Source organism: Myotis nattereri, assembly GCF_964212035.1.
Source record: "Myotis nattereri genome assembly, chromosome: 16".
NCBI classification, from domain to species: domain Eukaryota; kingdom Metazoa; phylum Chordata; class Mammalia; order Chiroptera; family Vespertilionidae; genus Myotis; species Myotis nattereri.
The window spans coordinates 22,682,642-22,709,579 of NC_138091.1; the positions used below are offsets into that span (position 1 = coordinate 22,682,642).

Genomic DNA, 26,938 nt, shown 5'->3' on the forward strand with positions numbered 1-26,938 from the left:
CCGGGTTCGATTCCGGTCAAGGGCATGTGCCTGGGTTGCAGGCATATCCCCAGTGGGAGATGTGCAGGAGGCAGCTGATCGATGTTTCTCTCTCATCGATGTTTCTGGCTCTCTATCTCTCTCCTTTCCTCTCTGTAAAAAATCAATAAAATATATTAAAAAAAAAAAAAAGGTCTCATTATCCTGAATGTCTGGCAAATAGACTGATGGCTGCCAACAAAGACTTCTGGGATGATAAATGGGAATAGTAACTGTAGTGAGTGTGAATTAGGTAAGAATGGTGGTAATATTAAAGACTGGAGAGAACATGCAAAACTATACCTTGGTACCCTGGGAAGGAAATGCTTCTTCAAAATCAGCCAGGATTTGCTGTCCTAACTCAGTCTGGGCAGCCTTCACTCTGTAGAGAAAATAAAACATATCACTGTCTGGAAATTTTCAAATATTCATAAGTAATTATGCAAAGATCTATAGAAGTCAGAACTAGTGGAGTCTTTAGAGACAGGAAGGGGGAAGGTGGCTACATGAGAGGTCACACACTAGTTAGTAGCAGGTTTATGACCAGGATCCAGGTTTATCCAATTTAATCACAACATGGGTTTTCTATATCCTTAGATTTTCTATATCCAAGTTCTTCTAGGCCAGTGGTTCTCAACCTGTGGGTCACGACCCCTTTGGGGGTCAAACGACCCTTTCACAGGGGTCGCCTAAGACCATCGGAAAACACATATATAATTACATATTGTTTTTGTGATTAATCACTATGCTTTAATTATGTTCAATTTGTAACAATGAAATTGGGGGTCACCACAACACGAGGAACTGTATTAAAGGGTCATGGCATTAGGAAGGTTGAGAACCACTGTTCTAGGCCATGCCTCGCCTGTCATGAGGTAGTAGTTATACCATAGGAAAATGCTATATCATAAGGCCCAAATCAGATGTAAATCCATTTTGAATTACCAGTATAACTGCTCACCTACTCCTTGGAGTAAAGAATGGGAGGAGAGCTCCATACTATTTCAGAGTTGTTGTTTTTCCCAACCAAGAAACCAAGATCAGGTTCGTAAGTTTTAACAAATAAATAAAAAGAATGTTTTTTAGAGCAGAAATAAAGACTAAAATGATAAAGATGAACTGCTAATTGAGAGTGAAGCCACTGAATGAAGATTTACGTTCACTCAGAAGATTGCGAATATCAGAACTGAGTTATGATGAAAATCAGTTAAAAATGGAGGGTCAGTGCTTGACACAGTGGATGGCATGTACATCAGGAGCCCAACCAGTATTTTTCAGCTTAAATGAAAGGAGAAAGCAGCACAGCTGGGATGAGAAAGAAAGTTCATGTCATCGTGGTTCCCTGCAATGTTCATGTCCTCCACCAGCAGCCGGCCATGCCCCCGCCGGCCTCGGGAGCTGGGGTGGAGCAAGGCTCAGAGGCAGCTGCTAAACTGCCCTGAGCCCGAGGCAAATATTTTATCTTTGTTAAAAGCACCATAAAATAGTGTTCTTCCTTTCTTGGTCTCCACCCTGCTACTTTGGAATTAACTTTATGAAGTTTCTAGAAATAGTGAACAGCTCAAAACCACAATTTCTCTGGCTACTAGGCAGTGCCTAGCAACCTACTGAGATTTTTTTTTTCTAATGAGGGGATAGGCAGGACCCAAAACAGTCTGATTTTTCTGTGGCATAGTCATAATTATGCTTTTATTTTAAATACTTACAGGATTTTTCCATGTTATCTTCAAAACCACTCTGATAGGTGGGTTTGCAGCCTTTTCAGTTAGTTTTCAAGGGGGCTAGAAATGACTGAAATAAGGCTATTCCTCACATGGCTCCCCAAATCAGAATCAAGGCCATCCATCCAGAATTGCCCAAAGTCAATGGGAAATATTTCTGACAGGAAAGAGAACCAGCTTTTGTAAAACTGCACCTTGGAGGTCTTGTGACTCCGTGTAATGGGCTGGGCAGACAGACTCCCCTGGTGCCAGGTCACAAGACTGAGCTTTCAGAGTCTCAGGTCCCTCTCCCTACTCTCCTCTTGGCAATCAATATGCAGAGAGCACTATTCCCTCCTGAGCCACAGGGACCATTCCTGAGGGGGCACTCTGCCCATATTCTCAGGGCTCCTGAGATCTCAGTGATTCCGATGGGCCCAGCTCTGCCTCTGTCACCCCATCATCCCTTAACTCATCTTCTTACTGGATTTAAAACTGGGGTTGTCTGAAAAGACAACCAGAGGCTTGGTACTTCCAGAGTACAGAAGAGAGGTGAAGTATCGGACTGTGATCTGTAGACCCCCTAGTCATCTTCAATCCATTTTTAGTCACCTCTTGAGATAGCCTAGACTCAGCTGTGCCACTAGTGCGCCAGGCATAATCATAAGGAAGCCATTTCCCCTACACAGGCTACAGCTAAGAACAGTTGTGAAATAAGAGGGTGGGGATGGAGGCCTGTACCAGATGCCTTTCAGCGTCCTTTCTAGTACTGATTCTTCCACAACACCCCTCTTGCAGCACTAGCTGCCAACAGCATCCATGTTTACAGGAGACTACAAGTCAGATGCACAATTAACATTGGAGCCGAAGAATAAGCTTCCGCACATAAAGGTTTCCTAGCGTAGTTTTTGAAGTGTCTTATCAGTGATTCCAATGAAAGAGCAACCATTTCCTTTATTGACATTAATGATGGTGTCTGTAAACCCAAATCATGATTCCATGTAACATTAGGGGGAGATGTGAACAGCAGCCTTTACAATTAGTTGCCTAAACAGGATCCTAGGGGGAAAAATCACTTGAAAGAATCTATCTTCAACTTGACTCCTTTATTTATATTCCTTCCTCTTTTAACAATGAAAAGTAAATGCCTATGTAAAGAGAGGGAACAGCTGAGACTCTGTTAGCAGAGCACATAGAAGGGGTGAGCTACCAAGATTTCCTATTCACTCTTATGAAAACCAATCTACAACTGATAGAGAACAGGGCAGTAAACAATAATTCCTCCTGGCATCCAAATAAGTTCTGCCTGGTTGAGTGTTGATCACTCTTAGGAAATAAAAGATTTACTGTATTACCTAGGTCAACCAGCTGGCTCCTAGCATCCTCCATGTCACGTGACTACGGGTTGTTTAAAGGTGCCCTTTCCTAAATGTGTTATCAGTTTTCATAAAGGGTGGAAGCAAAGGGGCAGCAAATTAGGAAAATTATTTAGGCATTTGTAGATAAAGTAACCCTGATGCTTCCATTATCTTGTGAATGACAGTCCCAACGAAAATACAAAGGTTCACAATAAACTGACCTCCCAAATACTTGGTGTGTCCTGGACAGAATGGTTAATTAGCCACATTAGTCTGAGCTGCTCTCTTTCCAAACAGAGAGACTCTACAATCTCAACCAAGAATCTTAGAGTGACTCAGCGGGATGCTTTTGAGGACATCAAGTACAACCCCTATACTTTTGAAACCCTTACTCTTTCGCAACTTACACTTTTGAAACTAAAGTTCTTTCAGCAGGAACCCTCATCAAATACACACAGCTAGGCAGCCCTTTTCATTCTCTACTTTAGTTTCTTTCATCACTACATCATGTGATCGCAATTTGCCAGGTATCTCTCACATGTAAGAGATTAGAAATAGCCCTGAAAAATACTTTTAGTTCAAGGGTTTCAAGAGAATACAAGACTCTTCCATTCTTTCTCAGGAAATATTGACTGATTACTAGAAACATTTGCTTTCATGGACATTCTTAAGCCAGGAGAATTTGTAATATGAAGATGGTATTTTTTAAAAAATCTTTCCTTCAATGTTATATTAGTGTTTAAGCATTTTCCAGAGGGGAAGTTGGAAAAAAATAACTATATTCAAATCAAGATCCATGAATTTAATATTTCAAATGCACAGGCAAAGACTTCAGAATACAACCTTTTATATGATTTCTACAATTTATAGACAGCAAGCTATTAAATTAGAGAAGCTGAAGCAATGCATAGGGCATAACTTGCCTTCTCCCCTCCCCCCAAATAGCTATTTCTATCATTTCCAGATGGTTCTACCATTGCTATGTAAACATCAGAGAGGAAAATCACCAGAAATGATGCTAAAAATAAGAAGTCTGGACTTTCCTCAAACTTTTAATACCTCTTGAAAAACAATTGTAGTCAAGCACTGAAAACAAGGTTTTTTCTCTTGTGTTATTTTTAGTGTTACTTAATAGTACATGCTCTATATTAATCTACCATTTTTGCAAATAGAGGTTTTCCACTAAAAGAAAAGTAAATCTTCCTGAGTTTGCAGCAACCTTACATGATAATGAGTGTTTGCAGCACTGAAATATATTAATGAAGTGTTAGATTTTCTCTTTATAAGGGAAATGTCATTACAACAGTGATCACAACATTCTTCAAATTTATAAAACCACCTTTCAAAAAAATGTTAGAAAGCAAAGAGTCCTAAAAGACATTTGCTTGTATGACTCTAAGTTGCTTTTTTATAAATAAAATTCAGTTCTGCTCCATTCCTGCCATTAACAATGCTCATCACAAACAACCAACCAGTTGGTAACCAACCTCTCAACACATCTCCTTGACCTCATGGCCATTATTTTGGTATAGTCCTTATCTTGCCTAGTCTAGAACATAGTCTAAACCCCCAGTGTCATGTACCTATAATCCACCAGACTTCCATAAAATACAAGTGAGATCATGCCCCTCCTGCTCAAAATCTTTCATTGCCCACTAAATAAAGAAAAAGTTCTCTAGCAAGGCATATGAACTCTGACCTTGCCTACCTATGCAGGCTTTCACTCTCTATCGTCTCCCAAAGTGACAGGATGCTCTCTCTCTTCTATTCTCCCACTCTCCTTTTTATCTTGATGGTAAGATCCTTCCCATTCTTTTAAAATCAGATCAAAATTGAATTCTTCTATAACCCCTACCCTTAGCCCCTGAAGGTTCATTCTACCAATTCCTCCTCTAAGATCCTGCCATGCCCTGTATAGCAAATACCAGTTTTGTTGTATCTGTGCTCTGCTGAAATTTTATATTAGTGTTTCTCTTCTCTACACAAAGATGAACTCCTCGAGTAGAGAGCATGTATTGCTTATCTTGTGCCTGTGGTACTCCAGCACAGGGTCTAGGATATAGAAGGTGCACAGTAAATATCTATTAGGTAAATGAAGGGAAGAATAAATGAATGGGAAAAACAGATCAACTCCGGATCATTATGAGGATAGGGGGAGGAGATACTGCCTCCTTCCCTTCTCCCCCATCAACTGAGAGCAAGTCTGTCTTCTCCATTCAAGCTTCCTTCCTTTTCGCAGCTCATAAAGCCCTATTTGCCCACTCTCTTAGCTGCTTTCCATCCCCAGTGTGGCATGGCGACCAGCCATCTCTAAGTGTGAAGGGGTTAGGAAGGATGAGGGGAAGGGTGGTGACTTCCCTAGTACTCTGCCAAGCTCTGTTCTGACATTCCTTTGTAGTTCTTTGGCATTTCCATTGCAAGAGGGTACACTGAGTGCATGTCGCCACCTCCCCTTCCTGCCCCAGAGCAGTAGAAATAATAAAAAGATTTTAACAAAAATCCAGAACCATACAAAAAAAGATGTGGTAAACTAGAAACTCTAAGTCGTGTGTGGTTTGTTACAAGGAAATAGACAACTGGGCGAGTTCCCCTCACTAATACAGACAACTGAGAGTTGTTGAGATATACAACTTGCCAGCTGCCACTGCAATGATGGAGGCCAGCAACTATGTGACATGGGCAGCTTCGGAAGACATGGTCAGGAGCTGGTAAGGGGACGGTGGATGGGAAGTCTGTGTCACAGAGTTAAATCAGATGCCATCTAAGGTTCCTTCTTACAATAGGATTGTATAACGAACATACGGAGCGAAGTGCTCCAGCACCACCCAGCACCATCTTTTCTTAAACGGGAAGATCATTTTCTCTGATGACACAGTACCTTTCGGAAAGCTGCCGGATCTGTGGAATTCCCATGTACTTGTGGAAGTGCTCCAGAACGTTCATCACACCCTGAAGAAGATTAGCCACTTCTCCATACTGCCTCCGCCTGGTCATGGCTCTGCAAGGAAGTAAGAAGTTGAGAACTCTAGAAATCCACTAAAGACACACGAAACAGATGTGGAACAATCTACTCTGAGCTCTAAAACAGACATCACTGGAGCAGAGGGCGAGAGTGGGCTAGAGGGCGTTGACGGGGGTGGGGTGATGGTGGTGGAACTGGGATTATATAATATTTTCAACAATAAAGATTAAAAAACCAACAAATTATATAAATCTAAAAAATCAAACAGACATCAACTCGATTTAGTAAGTATTTGCTGAGCACTAAAAAAGTACGATGCTATGCAGTGGGGGGGAGATGTCTAAATCCTCAAGGCAACAACATTTAGTCAGGGAGAGGGCCAAATACACAGCTAACGAATACCAGATAGGATGAACTGAGTTCTAAACAGAAATACTAGGTATGTGCTATGGGAGGTACAAAAGAATGTGTGAGTAATGGGTTCTCATTGTGTGGGGAAAGGGAAATCTGGGAAGACTATGAATTTTGGGTTTGAGTTGGGTTATGGGATTAGCAGGCTTTTGACAGAGAACATGGGTAAGGATGTTATTATCTGAGGGTTACAGTTTAGAGGCAAACCTAACACATCTTCCCAGGATACAACAAAGGGCATTTAGGTTCATTTACATGTTAACTCAGATCTGTACGTTTTTTTCGTTGTTGTTTGTTTTGTTTTTTTATATTTTATTGATTTTTTACAGAGAGGAAGGGAGAGAGATAGTTAGAAACATCGATGAGAGAGAAACATCGATCAGCTGCCTCGTGCACATCCCCCACTGGGGATATGCCCGCAACCCAGGTACATGCCCTTGACCGGAATCGAACCCGGGACCCTTCAGTCCACAGGCCGACGCTCTATCCACTGAGCCAAACCGGTTTCAGCTCAGATCTGTACGTTTTAAGCCAATGTTAAGCAACTCTGTTTCCCTATTGCAAAGGTTAATGAAGCATAAAAGAGGATGCTGATAAAATCAAGTTACACATAGCAAGGAAGGACAAACCATTAGATCTAAATCTTTCATTAGGGTTGGGCTTTTAAATTAAAAGTATATTTTATGACTTCCCTTAAGAGGCTTTTACAAAGACAGGATCAAGTTCAGGCTAAGATGTGATGCTGCTGCCAGGTCAGATAGCTATGCATCTGGGGGAAGGACAAGGAAATTGCTCTGCCGGTCTGCCACTGGCCTCTGACCTCTGGTCACTACTTGCAGGAGAATGGACCAGGGTTCACTGAAACTCATGCAACATCTGGGAGAGATCACGGAGCCAGTCCCCCGCCCCTAACTTTGGGTACTGCATCTAAATTTACGTGAAGATGCTCTTTCTCTGTCCACACATGAGACTACACTGAGGCTGGGGCAGGGGGAATTCAGCCCGAGACAGACCACAGAAGAGAACTGGCACGCCAGAATCTTGCTAATGAAGGAGGCCTTGACACTGCTTCTTTGTGGTAAATAACCAGCTCTTCCTTTTATTTTTTCTAAATATATTTTATTGATTTTTTTTAAAAAAAGAGGAAGGGAGAGGATAGTTAGATACATTGATGAGAGAGAAACATCGATCAGCTGCCTCCTGCATACCCCCTATTGGGGATATGACTGCAACCAAGGTACATGTCCTTGACCGGAATCAAACCTGGGACCCATCAGTCCGCAGGCTGATGCTCTATCCACTGAGCCAAACCAGGTAGGGCCAGCTCTTTCTTTTAATACTATTTCTAATGTCCTCATGCATCATTCCCTATAGTTCCTCTATAAACCAAACAGGGAGCTACTGTATTTGAAAAACTGGGTTGAATGATAAATCAAAGATATGTTTTTATATGATACATTCAATGACAGTGTAACTCAGCCCATTACAAGCAGGAAAACTTGCCAAGGTTAAGGCTGTAGGGAGGGACAATGGCCTCGAATCACCTTGTGGGCTTCAATGATAGAGATCTACCAGACCTACCTGTCAGGTTGTTTGTATTCTTGGAGTCATTTCTCCACATGCTTCCGGGGCCCCTTCAGATTCATTTGCATCTCATTTCAAAGTGTCAGGCTGTGCCCTGGCTGGTTTTGCTCAGTGTTTAGAGCGTCAGTCTGTACACCAAAGGGTTGTGGGTTTGAGTCCCGTTCAAGGGCACATACCTGAGTTTCAGGTTCAATCCCTGGCCCCAGTGGGGTCAAGTTCAGGAGGCAACTAATCCACGTGTTTCTTGCACATTGATGTTTCTCTCTCCCTATCCCTCCCTCCCTCTCTTCCACACTCTCTGAAAATCAATGGGAAAAATATCCTCGGGTGAGGATTAACAACAGCAAAAAGTGTCAGGTTGTTTGTTGGGTTTTGAACACCAGAGGGCAGAAAGTAAATCTGGTGACTGAACATTTGAGCCAGATTTGCAAAAAGTGGGGCAGGATGGTGAGACTTTACTGGCTGAGAAGTAAATAACCCTTTTCTCTATGTGACACATTCATTTCGTGTGGACCGAAAAGAGAAAGTTGACACTGCTTACTCGAGGGAATCGACGCCGCCTGCCAACATGTGCAGGTGGTTCAGCGTTGTGATTGAGGTGGTCAGATGGCGTTTGGCATGATCTAACTGCTTAATATCACGGGTGATTTCTTTAACCTAAATATTGAAAACCACGGGAGAAAAAGGAAGAAGGTAAGAACGATGTAAACACATCCGCAAGTAGCTCCACAAGAAAATAATGCAAATGAAGGAAGAAAAAAAAAAAACTCAGGTAATACCCGAAACTAATACAAAATAACATTGACTATAAACTGTAATTAAAAAATAAAATGTTAAAAAAAACCTCTCAGGTTAGCCCTTGGAGAAAACACAGGCTTTTTCACAACAGATAATCAAATTCATTCCCAATCAGCCCATTTAAATTTAATTTGGCATTTCTTCAACCGACTTTACCCAGGGCTATAAAATCCTCATTTGTGAGAATGAAATGAACTTTATTTTTTACCCCCAATGGAGTCTACCGGGCCCAGAAGCCAAGTACAGTGCATGTACTATTCTGACCTTTTTCTGACCTTAAACAAGGTCAGAAAAGCATGCCTTCTGCCACTGGGACTACTAGGTTCAGACTAAAAATGGATGGTATTAGCTGGCTAATTCTACTGAGATGGTCTTCACTCATGGAACTAGGGTTTACTGTCTTCAGAAAAGAAAGAATTTCTCTCAAATTTGAAGATTTTTAAGAATGTAAACCCCGTAACATAAGCTTAGCGTGTAGTGTCACAAGAGAAGAGGCAGAGTCTTCAGTGAGTGAGAAGGAAATCGGAGGCGTACAATTCCAAGTGTTGGTCTGCCAGGTCCAAGAGGAAGAAGTGCTGTATCCGGGAACACAAGTGTATTTCAGTCACTAGAAAAGCACACTGGGTAGTGAAGTGGGGGCAATTTCCAACTTCACCAACACCCATGTAAAATCTCCCACTAACTGCCCGGGTTCACACTGACCAAGAAGCTTCTGAAGAGCAACTTGCTTTCCCAGGTTCTCTGGTACCTGGAAGGGAGGGAGTGCCCGATACCAGGCACACATATCCTGGTCACTGGAAAGATATACCTCCCATTACAAGTGAAAAGCCTGGGCCCTGGCTGGTGGCTTAGTTGGTTGGAGCATTGTCCTGTACACTGAAAGGCTATGGGTTCGATTCCCAGTCCAGGCACATACCTGGGTTTGCAGGCTCGATCCCTGGTCGGGGTGCGTACAGGGAGTAACGAACTGCTCTCTTTCCCTCTCCCCCGCCCCCCAAATCAGTTTTAAAAACACACTATGTCCTTAGGTGAGAATTAAAAAAATTTTTTTAAATAAAAAAAGTGAAAAACCTGGTAGTGAGTTAAGTTCATGTGACCACCCTGCATGAACTCATAAAGATTATGACCTGCACAGCTCAGTTTCACAATCACAAACTTGCAAGGTTTTTTGTAACCAAAAAGATTAGGGGGAAAAATGATAGTAATAATGGTTTCCATTCATTGAGCAACTAACACAAGCCTAAGACCATCTCAGTGCTCTTCATACATTCAATTCTTATAACACTTTGAGCTATATGTTGTTATTCTTATTTATAGTTGAAAAAACTGGAATTCAGAGACATTACATTATGTAGTCAGAATCTGAGCCCAGGAGTTGGCATTTCACAGCACCTCCCACAGAGTACGGGTGGGTGAGGCTGGATTCTTGGTCAGCAGCAGGGCCTTCGGAGTACATCACCGGAGGACAGATGTGTAGAGGGAGAACTTAATCAAAACCATAAGCATGTATCATGGGCAGGCTACATCCACCTCCCAGATCCAGGAACCATTTTCATGTGATACCAAGTGACATATCATATATCTTAATAATGGCTTCCATTCATTGAGCAACTAACACAAGCCTAGTACTATGCGTGATATAAACAAGTGCTAGAGAAAGGAATCCAAAATGACTAGAAAACTATTTAAACACAGGGCTGCAAATATCGGGCGGCAGGGAATGAGTCACTGCACCGCTAGCTCCTCCTCCTGAACTGATCTAGAGTGTACTCAGAGGGCTTGTTTTAGAGATGTGGGTGCTGTGGTTGGCAGCAAATGGGAGTGTAAGTCCAATAACAAGTGTAAGTGGATGAGATGCAAACTTCCTCTCCTGGAGCAAAAAAATTAGGAAGAAACCTAAACTCACCATTTGCTCTGATTTTTCTGCTTTGTCTTTGATATCTTTGATTTTGCCGAAGAGTTGCTGAATCGCTTTCTGGGCCTCTTCAAGTGCCTAGAATAAGAGAAATAGATGAAAAACTAGACGGCACCAGTCCCTACAATGTAATCAAGTCCAGCTTCAGAAGAAAATTAATAAAGTTCTCTTGATTCATTGCACTTATGCTGACAATTTTACTGGACCAAAGTAGTAGAGACAGAGTCCAGCATTTGGATACAGGCAAATACTCGGGATTCTTGCCAATATACATCATACAGTTTTAATTTAAAAACGAAACTATTTCCCTCTATCCCAGCGATTACTACACATATTGATGACAACAAATAAACAGGACATGCATATCTGTGTGTGCGTGTGTGCGTGTGTGTGTCTGTGCACGTGCATGCATGCGCACATATGCAGTAACCTTCAAAACCTGTAGAGAGACAGAGATGACTGAAGGGGGTAGGGGAAGCTCTGAATTTTGGAACTTCCAGATGACTGTGCCTTCAAAAACATCACAACTACCCATGGGAACTCCAGACTGCGGCAAACCTTACAGACATTATAATACCCCACTTGGAAATCAAAGAAATGAAGTTAGAAAGGGACGCTTAAAGCTACAGGTGAGCCATATGTTTTCCCCTGAAATAAGAGCCTACAAAGACGAATGCCACACATTAAAAATATTACAACCCACAGTAGCTTCTGTGAGGAGGGGAAGCAATATGCAGGGATTTGGGAGGGTGCAAAAGCCACACATGTGCAGAACATGTGTATTTATAAAAGATGCAGCAGTCAAAGGACCCATGCTTCATTTCATCAAAAGCACTTTATTTAGTTTGGATTTAAGAGTGGCCTGTCCTAATTGGGTCTCACTAGCCCTTTATAAATGTAATGACAGGGCCAATGTAACCCTAGAGCTGTGTGTGGCCATCTTTGCCGACAGAGAAAAACAGACAGCCTCCGTGGGAAGGACACCCTCACAGAGGGAAGAGGAAAACAAAGCTGAGTTGGAGAAAGACAAAAGGCAGACAGAATGATCTGAGTCTCTGCATCCAGCTGTACCCAGTGGAAGAGCTACCTCTACACTATGAATTCATACATATTCTTTTTTGCTTAAAAAAAAAAAATCCCCAAAAAGCAAACTTAAGTTGGCTTCCTCTGCAGGAAATATTTTCCTTGTTAGAGGGATCATATCTCCCTTTCCTTCCCAGGTTTCCTGAGCTGTCCGCTTCTTCTCATATTGGGAAGCCTTTTTAATCTTGAGCTCCCTGCCCTGCGTGCAGCTCACATCCAAACATGGCTTTCTTTTGATCTTCTTCCACCTCCTCTGGGGTTTGCAGGAGGTTTTACATGTGGGGACAAGGATGCTAAGCTAGTGCATGTGACTATGCGATGGCTTCCGCAGTGAACGTCCAGGAGCCCCTCTGAGAAAGCCCTTAGCCCGTTTGTTGCCAAGTCTGAGCTCACGATTCCAGCAGCTGCTCCACCACCTCCCTGGGCAGTGTGTGTTTGCTCTGCTAGATCAACTTACTTACGTCTACAGAGGTTTGTGAGCAAAGGAGCTTTCTACCTGTCATTTCTGCCACCTGGACACAGGTATTTTCATCATTGGAAAGTTTGGTCCTGGAGCTGGAAAGGGGGCAATGGAATGGAGCTGGGTCACTCTAGGTGGCCCCTCTCCATGCCATTCCACCCGAAAAGGATGCCTCACTCAGCAGCTGTTCCCACTCAGCTTCCTACCATGCTGTCTTTCTGATTCCAGGACTTGGCAACCCTGAAACAGCTGTGGTGTCGCCCTGGCCAGGTGGCTCAGCTGACTGGAGCATCATCCCACGCACCAAAAGGTTTGGGTTCGATGCCCAGTCAGGGCATACACCTAGGTTTCAGGTTTGATCCCCAGTTGGGGCGAGTATGGGAGGCAACTGATTCATGTTTCTCTCTCACATCAATGTTTCTCTCTCTTTCTCCCTTCCTCTCTCTCTAAAAATCAAGAAAAATATATCCTCAGGTAAGAATTTAAAAAAAAAAAAAAGAAACAGCTGTGGTGTCATGAGACAACCCTCCATTTTTCAGTCAGAAGGCAGGAATATGAGGCCTCTCTCCACTGTCACATACTAGCTGTATATCTCGGGCATCAGTTTCCTTGTCTGAAAAGTGGTGATGGTGGCACTTCCAGGGTTACTGGGAAAATTAAATGGCATAAGAGGTGGAAAAAGCTGCATGAATATTTTATTTATTTCCAGAACTTATGACCAACCTGAGCAAATGCATGTATGCATATATTTATAGGTAAATACACACATATATATGTAATGTTCTCCTCTGACGACACTTTTCTCTCTCACACACAACCTCTAGGCCCGCCTACTAGATGACCCCTCTTATTTTTAGCCCCTCCCTGAGTGAATCTATGCCCACTCACTCCATCTCTCTACCCCTTCTCAACAGCACTAATCATCAAGGAAATGCAAATCAAAACCACAATACATCTCACCTCACACCTGTCAGATTGGCTATTATCAAAAAGACAACAAATAGTTAATGCTAGTAGTGATGTGGGGAAAAGGGAACCCTAGTGCACTGTTAGTGGGATTGTAAATTGATGCAGCCACTGTAGAAAATAGTGTGGAGATTCTTTAAAATAAAAAATAGCCGAAACCGGTTTGGCTCAGTGGATAGAGCGTCGGCTTGCGGACTAAGGGGTCCCGGGTTCGATTCCGGTCGAGGGCATGTGCTTGGGTTGCGGGCACGTCCCCAGTGGGAGGTGTGCAGGAGGTAGCTGATCGATGTTTCTCTCTCATCGATGTTTCTAACTCTCTATCTCTCTCCCTTCTCTCTGTAAAAAATCAATAAAATATATTTAAAAAAATAAAAAATAAAATAAAATAAATAAAATAAAAAATAGAACTACCATATCACCCAGTAATTCCACTTCTGGGTATCTATGCAAAGGAAACAAAAACACTACTTTGAAAAGATATATACACCTCTGTGTTCACTGTAGCATTATTTACAATAATCACGATATGGAAGCAACCTAAGTGTCCACCAATAGATGAATGAATAAAGAAAGTGTGGTACAGCCCTAGCCGGTTTGGCTTAGTGGATAGAATACTGGCCTGCGGACGGAAGAGTCTCAGGTTTGAATCCGGTCAAGGGCACGTACCTCGGTTGCAGACTCCTTCCCGGCCCGGGCCCTAGTTTGGGCCCGTGCAGGAGGCAACCAATTGATGTGTTTCTCTGACATTGATATTTCTCTTTGTATTTCCCTCTCGCCTCCACTATCTCTAAAAATTAATGGAAAAATATCCTCGGATGGGGATTAAAAAAAAAAGTGTGGTACATTTATACAATGAAATAGTATTCAGCCATAACAAAGAATGAAATCTTGCCATTTGCGACAACATGGATGGACCTAGAGCAGCCGTGGGCAAACTACGGCCCGCGGGCCAGATATGGCCTGTTTGAAATGAATAAAACTAAAAAAAAAAAGACCGTACCCTTTTATGTAATGATGTTTACTTTGAATTTATATTAGTTCACACAAACACTCCATCCATGCTTTTGTTCCGGCCCTCCGGTCCAGTTTAAGAACCCATTGTGGCCCTCGAGTCAGAAAGTTTGCCCACCCCTGACCTAGAGGGTATTATGCCAAGTGAAATAAGTCAGACAGACAAATACTGTATATTTTCACTTATATGCAGAATCTAAAAAACAAAATAAACATACAGAACAAAACCAAAATAGGCTCATAGAAACAGAACTTATGGTTGCCATAGGGGAAGAAGGGTATGGTTGAAGAAGATTAAGAAGTACAAACTGCCAGTTATAAAATAAGTCATGATGGAGCAACCAAGATGGCGGCATAGGTAAATACCTGAACTTGCTGCTGCGCACAATCACATTAAAACTACAGCTAAAAGACAAAACGAATATCATCCAGAACCACGGGAAGGCTGGCTGAGTGGAAATTCTACAACTAGAAGGAAAGACAAAAGCACACTGAGTCCAGTAGGAGGTGCAGAGATGCAGAGGTGTGGAAGTATAGAGGTACAGAGGCGCGTGCGAAAGGGGCTGGCAGCTGGGTATGCTGTTGTCTTTTCAAACGGGAGGAAGATACAAGCTCCTGACTGCCCTGTACTCCAGCTCTGGGCGAGAATTGGGGGACCCAGACTCATACGAAGAGAAACTGGACTGTCTGGCATCGGGCCGAAAGGCAAGGGCGGCTTTCTCACAGAGGTGTTTGCAGCGTTCATTGTTCCTGCATAGGGCTGTGGGACACAGACCCTGGGACCTCTCAGAGGCAAAAGAGACTGGCAGCCATTGAGGTTTGCTCCGCCCAGGTGATTCCCTGAGACCCCGCCCCACCCAATTTACAACCCCACCCAAGCTGTGCGCAGAGGCTTTTACATATGAACGGCCTGGCCTTTCTCCGCCTAAAAACCTGTCAAACTGTAGCTGGGTCAGAGAACCCCAGAGCTTCCAAAAGAAGGCCGAAGGCTCATCAGCAGCCTGCATTACTTCACAGTTGGGCCTCATCTGGGTACCTCCAAACCCCAAACAAATAGGAGGAATCTGCAGATCTCTCTGTAGCTCCTGCTGTGTGGCCTCAGGCAGTGGCTGACTTTGCACCTCTTTGGAGATCCAAGAGCCAGTCTACCCAGTGGTTAGAGTGAGACCATACAGATTACAACTCCTCAGACCCATAAGAGACACACTCAGGGCAGACTCAGTGAGCACCAAAGCCCCACTGAAGCAAGTCCTCCCCCATAAGGGTGTCTCCAGCACAGAAGTTCTCCCATTATAGACACTACTGGTCTTCACAGCCAATTGACCTGCAGGTCAATTCCTCCCAGCGATACCAACAGCAATCAAGGCTTAACTACAACAAGACTGTGCACACAGCCCACAAAGGGGTTTACCAAGAGTGTCCACCTCAGGTAATTACGGAGGCTGAGCCACTGGGCCCTATAGGACACCTAGCACACAAAGCCACTCTATCAACACAGGGAAGCAGCCAAAATGCGGAGACAAAGAAATAAATCACAAATGAAAGAAATGGAGGAAAGCAAACTACTGGATATAGAGTTCAAAACCACGGTTATAAGGTTACTCAAGAATCTTCTAGAAACCTCTCAGAAATATCGTGAGACACTCAAGGATATGAAAAAGGACCAATTAGAAATTAAGCATACACTGACTGAAATAAAGAATAATATACAGAGATCCAACAGCAGACTAGAGGATCCCAAGAATCAAGTCAAAGATTTAAAATACGAAGAAGCAGCCGAAACCGGTTTGGCTCAGTGGATAGAGCGTCGGCCTGTGGACTGAGAGGTCCCAGGTTCGATTCCGGTCAGGGGCATGTGCCTGGGTTGCGGGCACATCCCCAGTAGGGGATGTGCGGGAGGCAGCTGATTGATGTTTCTCTCCCATCGACGTTTCTAACTCTCTATCCCTCTCCCTTCCTCTCTGTAAAAAAAAAAAATCAATAAAATATATTTTAAAAAAATAAAATAAAAAATAAAATACGAAGAAGCAAAAAACACCCAACCAGAAAAACAAAAGGAAAAAAGAATCCAAAAATATGAAGATAGTGCAAGGAGCCTCTGGGACAACTTCAAGCGTACCAACATCTGAATTATAGGGGTGCCAGAAGAAGAGAGCAAGATATTGAAAACCTATCTGAAGAAATAATGACAGAAAACTTCCCTACCTGGTGAAAGAAATAGACTTAAAAGTCTAGGGAGCGCAGAGAACCCCAAACAAAAGGAATCCAAAGTGGACCACACCAAGACACATCATAATTAAAATGCCAAGAGCAAAAGACAAAGAGAAATTATTAAAAGCAGCAAGAGAAAAACAGATAGTTACCTACAAGGGAGTACCCATACGACTTCCAGCTGATTTCTCAACAGAAACTATGAAGGCCAGAAGGGAGTGGCAAGAAATATTCAAAGTGATGAATAGCAAGTACCTGCAACCAAGATCACTCTACCCAGAAGAGCTATCATTTAGAATTGAAGGTTAGATAAATAGCTTCCCACATAAGAAAAAGCTAAAGGAGTTCATCACCACCAAACCAGTACTATATGAAATGCTGAAGAATAGTTTTTAGAAGAGGAAGAAGAAGAAAAAGGTAAAGGTAATAATTATGAACAACAAAGTGACAACAAATACATATCTATCAACAAGTGAATCTAAAAATCAAGTGAATAAAAAATCTGATGAACAGAATAAACTGGTGAATAGAATAGAATCAGGGGCATAGAAAGGGAGTGGACTGACTATTCTCGAGGGGAAGCGAGTGTGGGAGATGCGGGAAGAGATTGGACAAAAATCATACACCTATGGATGAGGGCAGTGGGGAGGGGGGCGGTTTAAGGACAAGGGGTGGGATGGAAACTGGGTGGAGAGGAGCTATGGGGGGGAAAAAAGAGGAAAAACTGTAATAATCTGAACAATAAATATTTATTTTTTAAAAAATAAGTCATGATGATGTAAAATGCAGCATAGGGTATTTAGTCAATAGTATCATAATAATTATGTACGGTGACAGATGGTTACTAAACTTATTGTGGTGATCACTTCATAAGATATATAAATGTCTAATCACTATATTGTACACCTGAGATTAATATAATACTACAACTTAAAATAAATTTAAAAAATTCCCCTCCCTGTTTCTAATATTCACCTCCTCAAAAGCAGGATACAAAATTCTTTTGATCATTGCTAACTGCTATACCACCCAACCACAGATTTCGTAAGATTATGACAAACCAAAATAAAGTTCTAACAATATAAAAATGATAAGGAATAAGTTATCAGATATCTAGTTATAACCAAAAGGAGGATGCTCAACACAGCTATTGATTGTGTGCAAATCTCTGTTGTCTCCCATGGCCTAGTTCAAGTGCCATTTCTTTCCATCCTTTCCCAATTTCCTCTTCCCTTCCAAACACCTTCTCTCACAGACATACACAAAGCACACAGTAGAATCCATTCGTTCTTCATCTGAGTGCCCATGGACCTTTATGTATAGTTAACATTTGTAATAATTTTTTGTGGGTCTATCTTTTGACTGGACTATGCAATCCTAGCGGGCAGAGAAATGTCTCACTCATTGTAACTCTCCCATACCTACGGCAATGACTAGGATAAAACAGTAGGTGTTCAACACATGTTTAATAAGTTGAATTTACAACCAATCAATCATGGTGTACACAAATACAGACACACACTCCCATCATTGCTCTCAGGTACTTATGGCTGTGCCAGCATTTCAACTGCATACCTTCTTTTAAGCAACATAATTCAGTTTTGCAATCTGCACATACTGAAAAAAATGTTGGGTTAAATAACCTAGGAAATTAGAGGAAAATTTTTTAACTTGCCATGACATCAAGTTTTGTAAAGTTGTAGCTATAATAGTAAATTATTATAAACTAGAGCAGTAATGGAGAACCTATGACACGCGTGTCAGAGGTGAGACATGAACTCATTTCTTTGGTTGATTTTTCTTTGTTAAATGGCATTTAAATATATAAAATAAATATCAAAAATATAAATCTTGCCCTAACCGGTTTTGCTCAGTGGATAGAGCGCCAGCCTGCGGACTGAAGGGTCCCAGGTTCGACTCCGGCCAAGGGCATGTACCTTGGTTGCGGGCACATCCCCAGGCGGGGGTATGCAAGAGGCAGCTGATCGATGTTTCTAACTCTCTATCCCTCTCCCTTCTTCTCTGTAAAAAAGCAATAAAATATATTTTAAAATATATACATATAAATCTTTGTTTTACTATGGTTGCAAATATCAAAAAATTTCTATATGTGACACGACACCAGAGTTAAGTTAGGGTTTTTCAAAATGCTGACACACTGAGCTCAAAAGGTTCGCCATCACTGAACTAGAGGCCCAGTGAAATTCATGGATGGGGCTCGGCCCTTGCAGCCACGGCAGCTTGCCTCAGCCCTCGCAGCCCTGGCTTCGTCCGGAAGGTTGTCTGGAAGGATGTCCAGAAGGTCATTCAGCTGTCTGGTCTAATTAGCATATTAAGCTTTTGTTATTATAGATTCATGTATATGTGTATGTATTTTCTTCAGAAGAACTTCATCTACCTCAAAAGCCCTCTTCGTTTAAGAAAGACACTTTTTTTTTTTTTAAATATTTCATTGATTCCTTACAGAGAGGAAGGGAGAGGGACAGAGAGTTAGAAACATCGATGAGAGAGACATCGACCAGCTGCCTCCTGCACACTCCCCACTGGGGATGTGCCCGCAACCAAGGTACATGCCCTTGCCTGGAATCGAACCCGGGACCCTTGAGTCCGTAGGCCAACGCTCTATCCACTGAGCCAAACCGGTTAGGGTGGAAAGACACTTTTTAATGATGGTCTTTTAATAAACTCTATGTTTTTAGATTATTTGAGATATTTCAGGTATTTTTAAACATTAGATTACAAATTTTCTTTCTGAAATAACTGCAAAATCATTTTTTCTTTTGGCTGTGTTCCTTAGAAACTAGAACTAATTTTAATATACACTTGATTTAAACAACAAACACTATACTGAAAATGCAGAGATAAAAAACAATTCCTGCTCTCAAGGAGTTTATAATCTAGCAAGGCAAAGAGACAGGCTAACCAACCATAAGCACACTGAGATGTGGTAAAGACATGTATAATGTTGTGGGAGCCCAGTAAGATCATCAGCAATACTGGCTTGTTTGTTTGGTAGGAAGAGAGAGATAAGGACGGGAGGTCCAAGAAGTCACAACTTCACAACTTATTATTTGGGCCAGAATGTTTTAAAATAATAGTTGTAGGCCCATCCGGTGTGGCTCAGTAGTTGAGCGTCAACCTATGAACCAGGAGATCACCATCTGATTCCTGGTCAGGGCACATGCTTGGGTTACAGGGCTCGATCCCCAGTAGGGGGCATGCAGGAGGCAGCCAATTAATGGTTCTCATCATTGATGTTTCTCTCTCCCTCTCCCTTCCCCTCAGAAATCAATAAAAGCATATATTTTTAAAAGTGTTTCTGGTGATAAATCATATTGTCATCTCATCTCTAGCATCTAACCAAAGCTAGAGCACAACTGAAACTCAATAAAAATATTTGCCAACTGATTAAAACTATCATGGGGCCCTGGCCAGTGGGGCTCGGTTGGTTGGTACACTAAAAAGTGTCAGGTTCTATTCCCAGTCAGGGCACATACCCAGGCTGCAGGTTCCATCCCCAGTCGGGGTGCTTACGGAAGGCAACTGATGGATGTTTCTCTCAAACATTGTTATCTCTCTCTCTCTTTCCCTTTCTCTCCCTCCCTCTCTTTTAAAAAATCAATAAAATTGTTTTAAAATAACAAATATCACGGAGCACTTCTAAGAGTAGCAGTGCTGAGACTACTGCTCTGAATGCTTTCCCTAACTTCGGGCACGATTATAAGTAGTGGTTCAAAAATAGCACCACACTCACAAACTCTGTTATCTACTTGCCTGATGGGGAGTCTAAAGCCCAGGATGATGCAAGAGGTCAGTAAATTCTAAAACGATTGGAACCTTCTAAAAAAATGTTGGGTCCTGATACAAAACAAACAAACACAACACACTACAGAGGCCTCTGCAGGCAACTGCCCACCAGAAATGACTTGCACAGAATTCTGTGTTATCATCGGTCATGTCATGTTCTTTTTTTTTTTTTAATTAAATCTTTATTGTTCAGATTATTACATTTGTTCCTCTTTTTTCCCCCCATAACTCCCCTACTCCCAGTTCCTGCCCCACCCTCCGCCCTCACTCCCCACCGTCCTCATCCATAGGTGCACGATTTTTGTCCAGTCTCTTCCCGCATCTCCCACACCCCTTTCCCCCCAAGAATAGTCAGTCCATTCCCTTTCTATGTCCCTGATTCTATTATGATCACCAGATTATTTATTCACTTGATTCTTAGATTCACTTGTTGATAGATGAATGTTTGTTGTTCATAATTTGTATCTTTACCTTTTTCTTCTTCTTCCTCTTCTTAAAGGATACCTTTCAGCATTTCAAATAATCCTGGTTTGGTGGTGATGAACTCCTTTAGCTTTTCCTTATCTGTGAAGCTCTTTATCTGACCTTCAGTTCTGAATGATAGCTTTGCTGGATAAAGTAATCTTGGTTGTAGGTTCTTGGTATTCATCACTTTGAATATTTCTTGCCATTCCCTTCTGGCCTGCAAAGTTTCTGTTGAGAAATCAGCTGGAAGTCATATGGGTACTCCCTTGTAGGTAACTGAGTTTCTTTCTCTTGCTGCTTTTAAGATTCTCCCTGTCTTTTGCTCTTGGCATTTTAATTATGATGTGTCTTGGTGTGGTCCTCTTTGGATTCCTTTTGTTTGGGGTTCTCTGCAATTCCTGGACCTGTAAGTCTATTTCTTTCACCAGGTGGGGGAGGTTTTCTGTCATTATTTCTTCAAATAGGTTTTCAATATCTTGCTCTCTCTCATCTTCTGGCACCCCTATAATTCTGATGTTGGTACACTTGAAGCTGTCCCAGAGGTTCCTTACATTATCTTCGTATTTTCGGATTCTTTTTTCATTTTGCTTTTCCGGTTGGGTGTTTTTTGCTTCTTCGCATTTCAAATCTTTGCCTTGATTCTTGCGCTCCTCTGGTCTGCTGTTGGGAGTCTGTATAGTATTCGTTATTTCAGTCTGTGTATGCTTAATTTCTAGTTGGTTCTTTATCATAACATCGAGGGTCTCATTAGATTTCTTGAGTATCTCACTACATTTATCGGAGGCTTCTAGACAGTTCTTAAGAGACCTGAAAAGTGTGGTTCTGAACTCAATATCCTCCATCGACAATTTTGTCCTGTTTCTTTGTCTCCACATTTTTTATGCTTTCTTGGTGCACCCCCTAGTGTTCTTTGTGCACAGTCTTGTTGTAGTTAAGCCTTGATTGTTGTCGGCAATACCGGGGGTGATTTGACCTCCAGGCTAACTGGCTATGAGAGTCCGCTGTGTCTGCAGTGGGAGAGCTTCTGTGCTGGATCTCTAGGGTGGTGCTAATCTAGCATTTGCCTGAGGCTATCCGGCAAATGGCTCTGCGCAGGGCTTGGGCGGGGCGGGTCCCCGGGGATCTACAGGGCAGGCCGGAGCGAGCAGTTATGGCTGCTCTCAGTTCTGTCCCTAGGGGCTCTGCCTCACAGAGTCCCAGCAACCGCTGCAAACCTCGGAGAGAAAGCTGCCTTCGAGTTCGGACCGAAGCCAGACAGTCCCGCTTCTCCCGTTTGAGTCTGGGTCCCTAGAGACTCGCCCGGATCTGGAGCTCAGAGTCTGAAACTCCCTCCCGATTGAAAACAACAACCGCGCCCTCCGCCTCCAGCCCGCTCTGCGTGCACTCCGCACCTTAGTATTTCACTTCAGCACTGCGCCTCCTCTGAGTCTGGGTATGATATTCTCTTTCCTCCTAGTTGTAGAATTTCCACTCAGCCAGCCTTCCTGTGGTTCTGGATGATGTCCGTTCCGTCTTTTAGTTGTTTTTTGAAGTGGTTGTTCGAGGCAGCAATCTCCGGCGTTAACCTATGCCACCATCTTGGTTTCTCCGGTCATGTCATGTTCTGATGATGCTCTTATTGGGGTTGTAAGCACTGTCTTTTGTCAAACACCTTAAGACATATGACATTCAGCTAAGAAAGGCAAAAAGGGGCAAGCTAAGGTCTGAAGAAGTGTATGATTCCTTCTCAGAAAAAGGGTTTCTATCTCTATTTCTCTTATTCTCAATCTGGCATCCCACCAGCACGCTCTCTGCTGAAGGTACCACTTTTTTGTTCCAGCAAACAAATAAGACTCACACAATCTCACATTTCAGTCTTAAAGAAAGATAAACTGTCTGCCAGATTTTTTTCAGGCTGGAATGCTTTTGCTTGTTATAACAATGTACCAAAGTCAAGGAAATTTAATATAATTCATTTTCCAGAGTCAAAAGGGTTCTTGTGAAGCAGTCACTCCATCAAGCAAGTCCATTCTCAACACACACCCCAATATTTGAAATCTAATTTCTAGTAATCAGTTACACAGAAAGAAGAGCATTTTGTAGCTGGAAGAATCCTAAAACCTAAAAAAGGTTAAGATTTTTTAAAAATACTTTTACTACCTGGCTAATCAGAAAATGTGCTGAAAGATAGATTCTGGCCCTAAACACTCTAAAATAAAATGGGGCTACTTTTCCTTTCCAAGCTGTATGTGGACTAAAAACAGAACTAATCACCCCAAAATGTCTGCTTTCAATCTACCCTTACTGGAGTTTCCGAATTGAGCACTGGAGCGTGGCGGCAGCCTGCATCCAAGGGTGTTGTTAGGAGCAGTTGCTGTACTGGTCCTATTTAGTAACTCAATTTCTGCAATCGGGAGGTACAAAGCAACCCACTGAGCCAGTCTAGAAGGCTCAGCAGAACCAATTACACTATCTCTGTATTTCTGAGCATCATTAACTGTAGCCATTATTCTTCGTTCTCCTTGCCGCCTGAAGTAGGCTGCACAGGCTACTGAAGCCACATGAGGTCATGTGTGCGGAAGATAATCAGCATGGAACCTGGCACAGGCTCTACTGCTTTCTTCTTCTCTCATCTTTTTATTTTCTTTTATCCAGAACTATTGTCTGCCACCTGTGTAGACAGAGGGGATATGAGCCAATGGAAATGCGTTGAGAAATTAACATCCCCTCTGGTTCTTATATGCGTCTTTATCCTGTGAGTCCATAGGCAGTTTCTAAGAGACTTTTTTAAGTAAGCATTTTTTAAAATTTATTTTTATAGTTGACAGTATTACAGATGTTTCTCATAATCCACCCAGCTCCCACCCAACCCTAGGCCTTCACCACATTATTGACTGTGTCCATGGGTTCTACATATATGCATATAAATTATTTGGTTAATCTCTTTCTGCCTTCCCCCCTCCCCCTTTCCTCTGAGATCTGTCCATCTGTTCCATGCATCCATGTCTCTGGAGCTATTTTATTCATCAGTTTATTTTGTTTATTAGATTCCACATATGAGATCATGTGATATTTGTCTTTCTCTGGCTTATTTAGCCTAGCATAATAATCTTCAGGTCCACTCAAGCTGTCTCCAGGGTAAGAGGTCCTTCTTTTTTTACAGCCGAATAGTATTCCATTGTGTAAAGTACCACAGCTTTTTTATCCACTCATCTACTGATGAGCACTTGGGCTGTTTCTAGATCTTAGCTATCTATACTAATAAAAGGGCAATATGCTAATTAGACCCAATAGACCAGACATCTTCCAGACATCATTCCAGATGTCCTTCCTGACAAAACCGGGGGCGTGGCCGGCCTGCAAACCCCACTGCCCCTCACCCCGGCCGACCCCACCCCTTGGGGAGGACCCCCACCCCGATCCAGGACCCTCTGCAGGGCAGGCCAGTCGGCCCCCACCCATGCACTAGGCCTCTATCCTATATAATAAAACGGTAATATGCAAATTGACCCTAATGGCAGAACGACCATTGGACCAGTCACTATGAGGCGCACTGACCACCGCTTGGTCCCTTTCCCCAGCCATCAGGCTCCAATCGCCTGATGGCCACCCAAGGCAGGTGCGGGGCTGGCGAGCGGGGGGGAACAGCTGACCTCTCGGTCCCTTCCCCCCGCCGTCAGGCACTGATCACCTGATGACGAATGGGGAATCGAGGGTGGGTGGTGGCAGGGGGCGTGGCCCGCTGCAGGCAGCTGGGGAAGATGGCCCTGATCGCAGGCCAGGCCTAGGGACCGTATCCATGCACGAATTTCATGCACCGAGCCTCTCGTTGTAAATAATGCTGCTATGAACATAGGGGTGCATACTTTCTTTCTGACTGGTATTTCAGGATTCTTAGGATATATTCCCAGAAGTGGGATCACTGGGTCAAATGGCAGTTCCATATTTAATTTTGGGGGGAATCTCCATACTGTTTCCCACAGTAACTACACCAGTCTAAATTCCCACCAGCAATGTACTTGGTTCCCCTTTCCCCACATTCCTGTTGTTTGTTGATTGATTTATGGTAGCCAGTCTGGCAGGTGTGACATGATACCTCATGTCGTTTTAAGTTGCATCTCTCTGACAATTAGTGACAATGAACATTTTTTAAAAATATATTTTTATTGGTTTCAGAAAGGAAGGGAGAAGAGAGAGAAACATTTCCTATATAATAAAAGGGTAATATGCAAATTGACCTTAACAGCGGAATGACCAGTCACCATGACACACACTGACCACCAGAGGGCAGACACTAAATGCAGGAGCTGCCTCCTGGTGGTCAGTGTGCTCCCACAGGGGAAGCTCCCCTCAGCCACAAGCCAGGCTGACAGCTGCGAGCTCAATGATGATGGCGGGAACCTCTCCCGCCTCCTCAGCAGTGCTAAGGATGTCCAACTGTGGCTTAGACCCTCTCCCCGTGGGGTCCTGGACTGCGAGAGGGCGCAGGCCGGGCTAAGCGACTCCCCCAAGTGCACGAATTTTCATGCACCAGGCCGCTAGTCAATAATAAGAGAGAATCATTGATTGGCTGCCTCCTGCACACCTCCTCCTGGGGATCAAGCCCGCAAACCCAGGCATGTGGCCTTGACCAGAATTGAACCTGGGACCCTTAAGTCCACAGGCTGATGCTTTATCCACTGTGCCAAACCGGCCAGAGTGAACATTTTTTTCATATGTCTCTTGACAACCTGTATGTCCTCTTTAGAGAAGTGTCTACTCTCTCAATTTTTAATTGGATTATTTGTCTTCCATTAGTTGAATTGAATGAGTTCTTTACATATTTTGGAAATAACCCCCTTCAGATGTATCATTGGCAAATATGTTTTTCCATACAGTGGGTTCCCTTTTCATTTTGAGGATAGTTTATTTTGCTGTGCAGAAGCTTTTTGGTTTGATATAGTCCCATTTGTTTATTTTTTCCTTTGTTTCTCTTACCCTAGGAGATGTATCAGCAAAAATTCTGCTATGTGAGATGTCTAAGATTTTACTGACTATGTTTTCTTCTAGGATTTTCACCGTTTTGTGACTAACATTTAAAATTTAAGTCTCTTATCCATTTTGAGTTTATTCTTGTATAGGGTGTAAGTTTCTTTTTTTGCATGTACCTGTCCAGTTTTCCCACCACCATTTATTGAAGAGACAGCCTTTACTCCATTGTATGCTCTTGCTTCCTTTGTCAAATATTAATTGATCATAATGGCATGGATAAATTTTTGAGATATTTATTTCAGAGGGAGAGAGAAGGATAGAAACATCAATGTTCTGTTCTGCTCCATTGATCTATATGCTTGTCCATGTGCCAGTAGCAGGCTGTCTCTATTACAATGGCTTTGCAGTATAGTTTTGTGATTCCCTCCAACTTTGTTCTTCTTTCTCAAGATTGCTGGGAAGAAAATTCTATTTTCCCACTTTTTTGCCATCATTTCTGCTGTCCAACTTTACAACTGTCTGCCTGTTCCCTGCCTACTGCTTGGAAAAGCAATGCATTCTATTAGTTAAAAGCAAGAGTTTTTTAAACAGCAGATGGATTTGACTGTTGGTCTTGCCAAATACTGTTGATCTCTGTCAAGCCACAGTACTTCTCAAGGACAGGAATAAGAGACCCTACCTCAAAAGCTTTTTGTTACAAAAGAATACAGGGCTGCCTGGCCAGTGTGGCTCAGTGACTGAGCATCAACCCATGAACCAGAAGTCATGGTTTGATTCATGGTCAGGACACATGCCCAGGTTTTGAGCTCTATTGGCATGCAGGAGGCAGCTGATCAATGATTCTCTCTCAACACTGATGTTTCTACACCCCCCCCCCCCCCGAAGTCAATAAAAACATTTAAGGAAAACACAGGGCTTAGTAACGAGCACTGTGGAATTGTTTACCTGGTATCCCTCCTTCTTCCCAGGACTCTTCCTTTCACCCTGTTACTATGGAATCTGTTGTCTCCGAGCCAGTACAGGCCCAAGATGGGCCAAATAGAGTTTTCCTGTGACTTTCCAGAATGAATCAGGAAAGAGTTCATCTCTCAAGATGTGAAATTGAGTTAGATTGTGGCAAGGTTCCTCAGTAAGGGGAGGGCTCTGGTCTCCAGATAGAGATAATCCTGAGCATTTTTCCAACCCTGGGCTTCAGTTGTTTGACAAACCCAGCTGCAACACTACTCTTTCAACATTTAA

General features: G+C 42.7%; 1 protein-coding gene across 1 annotated transcript in view; it reads right to left on the minus strand.

Annotated features, from left to right (window-relative positions):
• The window catches only part of VPS53 (VPS53 subunit of GARP complex), a 150,873-nt gene that overhangs the window by 91,458 nt on the left and 32,477 nt on the right, over positions 1–26,938 (minus strand). Inside the window, exons 5-8 of the mRNA XM_081109366.1 lie at positions 10,738–10,824; positions 8,575–8,690; positions 5,955–6,074; positions 322–400 (exon numbers count right to left, since the gene is read on the minus strand). Of these exons, the coding sequence (XP_080965492.1) occupies positions 322–400; positions 5,955–6,074; positions 8,575–8,690; positions 10,738–10,824 (402 nt within the window). The remainder of the gene's footprint in view (positions 1–321; positions 401–5,954; positions 6,075–8,574; positions 8,691–10,737; positions 10,825–26,938) is intronic.